This window comes from Corvus brachyrhynchos, unplaced genomic scaffold (genome assembly GCF_000691975.1).
Source record: "Corvus brachyrhynchos isolate BGI_N302 unplaced genomic scaffold, ASM69197v1 scaffold4, whole genome shotgun sequence".
Taxonomy (NCBI): Eukaryota; Metazoa; Chordata; class Aves; order Passeriformes; family Corvidae; genus Corvus; species Corvus brachyrhynchos.
Genome location: NW_008237878.1, coordinates 7,596,240 through 7,604,485, shown reverse-complemented (window position 1 = coordinate 7,604,485; position 8,246 = coordinate 7,596,240). Strand labels below are relative to the sequence as shown.

The 8,246-nt window shown below is 44.2% G+C and overlaps 1 protein-coding gene across 5 annotated transcripts in view; it reads right to left on the bottom strand.

Annotated features, from left to right (window-relative positions):
* The window catches only part of SLC6A6 (solute carrier family 6 member 6), an 88,425-nt gene that overhangs the window by 24,577 nt on the left and 55,602 nt on the right, over positions 1-8,246 (bottom strand). For all 5 annotated transcript variants that reach the window (XM_017732541.1, XM_017732540.1, XM_017732539.1 and 2 more), the window contains 3 exons: positions 3,564-3,803; positions 2,832-2,966; positions 729-963 (listed from right to left, as the gene is read on the bottom strand). In XM_017732541.1, coding sequence (XP_017588030.1) covers positions 729-963; positions 2,832-2,966; positions 3,564-3,792 — 599 coding nt within the window. In that variant the 5' untranslated portion in view covers positions 3,793-3,803. The remainder of the gene's footprint in view (positions 1-728; positions 964-2,831; positions 2,967-3,563; positions 3,804-8,246) is intronic.

The following is an 8,246-nucleotide window of genomic DNA, read 5'->3' as shown; positions in this document are numbered from 1 at the left end:
TTTTGACACTTAAATAAACACACAGAGTTTTGGGGTCATGCCTGTTCAGAGATCATGTTATGCAATATGATTTAGAACTTGAAAAATAAGAGAGAAATGAGAGTAAGAAGCTTATGACTATGAAATTCAGGCATCTGGCAAAACAGTCTCCTCAGAGACTGCAGAGAAAAATGTTGTAACAGAGATGACCTGAGAAACCTAGAGTACAGGACAATGTTCACCACCTCTGTCAGATTTATTACTGAGGTCAAAGCCTTACATTGTTGAAAAGAGATGTGTTACAGCTTAACAAAGTGTAGTGCAAATGCTAACAGCTGGGGAAGAGGCAACCACAAAGGTGATGATTTCTCACTGCTTCCACTGTAAATCCCTGCTATCAGGGCATCTGCAGCGACCTGTTTGTGTTCTCCTGCTGCACTCAGAGATCCAGCCAAGAAGGAAACAAGTTTTCTTCCAAAGAAGAAGCTGTACTGGGCTTTTAGAGCTCCCTGTATGGTCTAGGATAAATACACTTATACATCTAACACCTTCCTCCACCACTCCCAGACTTACCAGTCTGTCTCAAGGTAGGTGAGAACGAGTAGCAAACACTGGTCAAACAACTGACACCCAGAGCAATTTTCTTTTCCTATCTAACACTTCCCACTGGGTTTCCATAAAATCTCAGTACTGACCTCTGGCATGCAACCAAAAACTCTCTGAAGACACCATGAAGAGGGGGTACTTACTCCCAAAACTCTGTGACAGGAGAGGTGAAGTTAGTGGCATTCAGCGATATCCAAAGCGTTTTGTTCTTCCTGAGAGTGTCTTCCACGCAGGTCGGCGTGTTCCACTTCTGGTGGCAGTGTGCCCATGGCAGGACGCTCTGGAACGACTGGAACAGGTAGTAGAGTCCCCAGGCCAGGATCACGATGTAGTACACATTCAGAAGGGACACAATCACTATGGAAGCATAACCAATTCCTGGCAAGAAGGGGAGAGAAAAGAAAAATGGGCAGATGTGACAGATGCTGCACCTTGTGATGTCCTGGGGCTGGTGCCATTGCCACTGCATCATGGGGTTGTATCCTGCCCTATCCTACTGCTGATGGAAACTCAGCTCAACCACACATAAGCACAGACCTGCCAGCATCTCTGGCACTCAGGGCTGAGTTTCTGGCTATGGTTTGCTGACACTGAGGGGAGGATTGCAGGATATCTACTCAATTTAACACTAACCCAGCTATTTCAAGTTTTAGTAGAGGGAAGTCAAGGCATCAGGCTTTGTTTGTTTGCTACACCATCTCACTTCTTAGGTACCTATGTGGGCAACCTCATTCTTGCCACACTGTCCCCCAAGCCAACTTTCCTAGCAGCAGCTCAGCTGGACAGCCCCTGCACGACTCAGTTATCAACTGGCTGGGCTAAGTCTATGTGGGGGAAAAAAAAAGACATTTCTTGAATGAGTTAAAAAGGAATCAATGTGAAAGCGGTTGTTTCTGCCTCAATTTCACTTGTGCAAAGGAAGTACGGTATTTGTGGCTCTTATGCTTAACTGGATAAATCTCTGCTTACACAGTTTGCCAGTTATGAACCACAGGCAAAATAAAAATACTTCCTTCAAAAATTTAGAGCTGTCTCTTACAAGAACCTACGAGGCTCCCTTTAACATCACTCTGATGGATATTCCAGCACTTGGGGTACCTGCCTCATATTTTGCAGTTTAAAACCTTGTTGCAGCAGGAGTCTTTATCACCAGAGATTAATTTTATGTCAGATGGAAACAAGCAGAGCAAGTGCTATTTTTTCTGTACATCTGCATTTCTTTCAGCATATACGCTAGTCACATTAGCTACACTTTCTCTTTATGGATGCCTGGGAGATTGCTATTTAAACAAGGAACATTCCTTCTTCCTCCTCCTCAAAAAAAAAAAAAGTTTTCACAAAAGTGGGAGGAGGAGGAAGAAAATTAAGCTAAAGCAGCACAATTACATCAGCTTCAGCAGCATTGTGAGCACTAGGTGGGAGTGTGAGCCTCAGAGAAAACCCCCACTTCAGCTTGGGGTGACATAAGGGAAGAGAGATGCCTGGAACGGCAACAGTGGCAGAGCTAGAGACATGCCAGTGTGAAGTGCCCACTCTTTACAAATGGGATTTGAACAGAGCCACATGTTTAGTGTAGTTATTCCAAGTGAGTCTGCCTGTGCTGTCCAGCTGTAAAGGGCAATCTACACACAAGACAGGCATCCTCCATCATTTTTCTAACCTGTCTTTCATTTTTCCTTTTAGTTAACATCCAGAGCAGCCTTCATACTGTCCCTGTGAGAAATGAGCAGGCAAAGGCCCTTCGATAATATCAGACCAACATTTGCCAGGACCTACTCAGTTATGACCAAAGCCCTGTTCCTGAATTCAACCAAAAAGTGCTGTCCATGTTTTGACTGTATCAGTAGCAGGGGGATGATGCCAATGGTAAGCTTTCACATGGAAGAGGGATTTTGATTTCCAGACCAAAATAACATTTCAAAGATGGTTTCATTAATGCCATCTAGCCTTCCAAGACAACACTTTCTCTGATACCTGTAAACAAAATGTGCAATTGCCTTAAAAGGCATAATATGCAATTTCTTTCTTGGTTATCGGCAGTTTTGCCAGTTAACAAGCTGATAGCATCAAAATCAATACCTCACTTTGTCCTTCAGACTCTCTGACTTCTACCTTTCCAGGAACCAATATCATACCCTTAATTACTAGAGCAAATAGCTGAATTAATGGACATGAGGGGAATGGTGCTGCTACATATGGTTTACAGAGGTGTCTTTAAGCAGTAAGGCACAACAAGATGTACTTACCAGTGAAAATAGGGCAGATCTTTTCCCAGCATGTAATTCCACCTTCGGAGGTATACTGTCCTAGCACCACCTCCAGGAAAAACACGGGAAGACCTCCCCCAAACAGGAAAATGAAATAAGGTATAAGAAATGCACCTGTTGAGAAAATACAGCAGTACGTAATGAGATGAAATGAATGAATTTACACAAGAGCATCTAAAAAGTGGCAACAGGCACATATAAACAAATAAACATATTTGATTATTTAATACCAGCATGAAATAATCTTATTTGGGGGTATTTTTGCTCATTTTCTCTGCAAAAAGGATGGGTATAGGCTGGAAAGGGCATTTTCTTACCTCTTTAAAGTGAATATCTGCAATAACAATGGCAGATTGTTAGGCACACAACAGTTTCACATGTCTCAGACTGCTCTTATTCTGAAGTCCCCTGGTCTGAAATCCTACTGGTCTATATTAATAGTGTATCTTCTGGTTAAAAGTCAGACTCAGTTGCAGCAGAAATAAAAAAAGCAGGACAGGTTCAATAGCATAACATTTGAAATTGCTGTGTTTCTTCCCTAATAAAGTTTTAATTAAAACTACTCAATGATGAAACAATCTCTCCTGAAGACTGGTGAGGAAGGTAGAAAACAGATGTACGATCATTCTTCTTAAAAACTGGATGAAGGCAGTGAAAAATAGCGAGCACAGGGCAGACAGACTGATTCCTGAGCATGGAATAAGAGCTCACCTCCGCCATTTTTGTAGCAGAGATACGGGAACCGCCAGACGTTGCCTAAACCAATGAATCCACCCGCCACGGACAGCAGGAAGTCGATCTTGCTCGCCCACTTCTCCCGCTGGGGCGGCTTTCCCTCGGCCTCATCCTCAGGCCGCGTCCCCGGGCTCTTGCCGGGGGAAGGTTTGAGGATGTCCTTGTGGAAATCTTTCAAGCACTGAAGCTTTTCCTTTGTTGCCATATTTCTGCTTTCTACACGGAAAAAGAAAGAAAGAAAGAAAGAGGGGTTTATTAAACAGTCTTTTCCAGCAGAGCTCTCTTAACACTGCGAGAACTGTTTAGGCAAACTCATTCCGTATAAAACAGTGCTGTTTATCAAGCTGAGGTAGGAAAATAGATCTGATGGCTTCGCTGACCAGGAGAGACAAAGCCCCCTGCCCGTGTGGTTGCCTCTCTGCAGCCAGAGCAGTGCAGGGCACTGCGAAGCTCTGTCACTGCTCACTGCTGACCTGCTGCCCGCAGGGAAGGGGTGCCCCAGGAGTGCTTCCCGTGCCGGCTCCAGCATGTGGTGCTCCTGGGCAAGTGTCTCATGCTGCTTCCACGCCCAAAATAAAGTACAAATCACTACATCTGGTTCCTTCTAAAACATTTATGTGAAATACAGAAAAGTAAATCTCACCTTTCCAGATAAAACCCATTCCTCTACTTCCCAATACCTGAGCAATCCTACATTATTTATTGCCTGCAATTTCCATTCCCTGAAGTACTATAAAGCTTTCAGAAAACTCTACATTCATAAAACCTGGAATGGAAAGTCATTTGTTCTAATCAACCTGCAGGAACTGAAGGAATCTTTTCAGTTTATTCCATTTTCATAACTGCACTGTTTTCCTTGACATCAATAAAGGGACAAAAATAAGTCTTTATATTCAATTATTGTGAAATGCACACCTATGCAATGGAACAGTTTGCTGAGAATGATGGCTCCTTAGTTAATTAAAAAGTCAGTGGCATGATACATATTAAATCATAGCTGGTTTAATAATTTATATATATAATTTGTTATCAAAATCATAGGCATACAAAAATAATAACAGAAAGAATTATTCTAACAAGTGCCTTTTTAACCAAGAGTTTCTAATAAAAACAATTTAGGAGTAACCCATAGCTTTTATGTTAACTGAGATCTCAGGCATATGTGGCCAGTTCATTCCCCACATAACTCAAGTGACTTCAGCTGGATCTGACCAGTTATTTTTGCATACTGTTTTGATACTGAAATTTTCACCAGAACCAGACAAACCAGCAAGTTTGTTCCAGACCACATCCATTCACTGCTTGCACATGTCATTATGAGTGCACAGTCATAAAAAAATCATGCTGCAGATTATCCTGTTTGATAGGTGCCAACCTTCCCCGTACCTGTGTGCTGGTTCTGATCTCTAACCTGATTGAGCTTGTGGCAGTGACCCGAAGATTGAGCTGACATTAGCTCTGCAGGAAGTTTTTAATCTGAACATGATTTTCAGATAGATATGCATCACTGTACCTGTAAATCTTTCCATCCACCACGGAAAGTTTCAGAGGGCTAACACTGCCACAAACCACAGCAGCCCTGATGGCACACTGGTGGCCTTTGCAAAGCAGGCACTGCAACAGCAGCTGCCTATCAGGCTGTGATCTAAAGAGGGACTTTAATCTCCATAGTGTTAATCATTATGACTTTCTACTGGTTTTTAAACAAGGCCACTGGTGAGTGCACTGGGTGACACGAGCACTGCAATACCTCGTGGTCAACAGCAGAGAGAGCTCACAGAAGGAGAAAGTGAATCGCAGGGTGATCGACCATCACCACTGCAGGGGAATGAAGGCAGGACATATTCCACTAAAATATCTCCTGTTGGTCACTGTTAGAGACATGGTATGAGATAAAGCACTGCAGTAACAGAATAAAAATGGCAGGGCCACCTCTGTAACAGCCTTTAGGCACTTAGCTGCTTTTGGGGCTTAATTCACAATAGCTAACTTGAGTTGAGTATCACAAATGGAGATTAATGGAGGTGCCTCTCAAAGGGATTCACAGCAGCCTTAACCTCCCTGAGATATCTGCACCTCACTCCAAGCCCCAACCCGGGACCATCCTGCATAAACCCCTGGAGTCATCTCTAGAGGGACAAAAAAATAAAATAAGTGGATGCAACTGCTTTTCTTCAAAGAGATACCTACAAGCTGGTTGATGTCCTGCTCTCACTGCAACAGCTACCAGGCATGGAGAAAGCTCACTTTTGCTTTCTTTTGTTATTTGTGCTGCTTGAATCCCTATCTTTCATCTTGCAGGAGGATGTCATAACCATCAGGCAACAGGCTATTCTGGGCCTAGGAATGGAGGGCATTCACATCATCTCATGGAAGCTGCTCTTCACAGGGGTTATTGAAACACTCATCAACAGAGGGAGAAAGTGTGCAAAAGAGAATCTCACAACTAGTGTTTAGGGTATGCTCTTATTTTTCACATAATTTTTGGGTGAACTGGTGGGAGAGCCATAAACCTGCTTAAGAGGGAACAGAAATATATAGATTTATAGATCCCTGAAGGATTAGGTTTGAAATAGGAGCTTAACTGCTCCCCATGGAGATTGATACTGGAAATACCCTGAAACAGAACACTGGGAACACAGGCTCCCCTTATGCAAAAAAACCCCCAAGGGGACTTGAAGCATTAGCCACCTCTAAGATTAAAAACTCTTCAGGATTGCAATTTTTTGCAGTCTACTTTTATCTCGTGACACAGAGTTCTTTATTTTTCTGCCAGCTCTAATCCTCTTGCCTGCAGATTTACTTTGACCCAGGTGTTAGTCAGCTCTACCCAGAGTTGTGCAAGGCTGACCAGTTGATTGCATTCTGTAAACCCTGACTCTCCCTGGGACAAGGTGATCACCCTGTGGTTTGTCCCAATTACCTGCACACAAAATGTGAAATGGTGCCTTTCCAGAATTCTTTGTAACTGAGTGGAACTGCATTATAAAATGGGACTTCTAATTTGTCTCAAGATATCCCAAATTAATGGCCGTGCTTGAAAACCTTATTAGTGAGCATAAATTTGCTTCAGCCTTAGCTGGAGTGTGATGACAGATCATGAGCTCTCCCTTAGTCCATGAACCCTCAAGGTCATGCTTGCTTTTGGGGTTGTTTCACTGTACGGGTGGCAGGAGATGAACCACCACGACGTCAGTGCAAGTCACCAGCTCTCAACACTACCTATCCAAGGCTTGCACAAAATTAGTAACAGCCCAGCTTTACTGTGTATAGACTAGCTAAAATCCCAATTGTGTCTGGAGGGCCAGCAGCTGTGGCTGGCAGGCACGTACGGTCCACCAGTACCACAGGAATTGTCGCTAAGAGGCCACCTGGGACTGTGGTCCCAGCCCATGTCACGTTCAAGGGATGTCGGATTTATCCCCCTTTGCTGCCAACCATTGGTGTCCACCCAGCCATTCCCAATTACAGGAACTGTCTACAAAGGCTGCAAGGGTGGGGGGTACGGGCGATTCTCCCTGGCGAAGAAAAGCCAAGAAAAGTAAGTTTGTTTAGTGAAAGGCATTGTCTTTTTCCTTAATGGGGTTGGAGTTTCATTTCCTTTAGCTATGTCCCACTGGGTGAGGTTAAAATGGCTCTTAAGGGAAATAGTCTGACAGAGATGCTGAAACAATATGTTGTCACCGCCCAGGTCAGAAGCAGAGAATAATAGGTTATTTTTACTGTATCACTTAGTGGGGATGGTATCCGAGATCTAAGTCCATCAGATTCCCCCAAGGAAATATATTGTGAAAAAATGCTCTTACAACCACATAGTCCAAAAGGACCGATCCAAGTCTGAGGCATATGTCTGCCTCCCGGAGACACACGTCTGCCTGCCAGGAGCCACATCTGACTGTGAGAGTACCCCCTCCAGGAAGCTTCAGATGGCCCCAGGAAGCTTTGGTTTCATCTGATGAACTTAATATGGATAAATAAAAAGCAGCAGTCAAGCCTGCTATTTATGGTGTGCCCCTAGGCTGAGCCCAGCCACACTGCAAGGAGATGATCCAAAAGCAAGGAGAGAAGAAATCCAGACAGGGCCAGGCCCAGAAACTGCTCTCACATACACTGGTACAACCCCTCAATAACTGAGGATGGAGTAATCAATTGTCAAATCGATGCTGGTAAAATATGGAAAAATAGAACAAGGGATCAAGCACAGGCGCTTTGCACTTCTCAAGCATCTGGCTGCTGGTGCGGCCAGGAGGCCCTTCCACTGGAGAGTCACATTTCTGTCCCTTGCACAAATTTCCTTGGGTGAAATATCCTGCAATAACCCAGGCTCTCTTGCTGGCCCCCATAACTGATCGGTTGTTGGTGCACAGGTGAAAATACCACAAAACCAGCCATAAGAGGAGCACTTTCACAGCCAGCTTGGCTTGGGCCATCTCCTGGGCTACAGCTATTGGATCTTCACATGTAGAGCCTGCACCTCAGATAACCCATACCCTTTAAAGAAATACTGGCATTGAAATATAATCCCCCATAACACACAAAAAAATGGGGGGTAGGGGAAGGGGGAGGCACTGCACAGAGGGGGCAGACAGTGAGCGGGGCAGATGAGGGAAGGCCACTAGCACAGCCAGGACCTGCTGGTTGTCAGAACAGACACAAGTC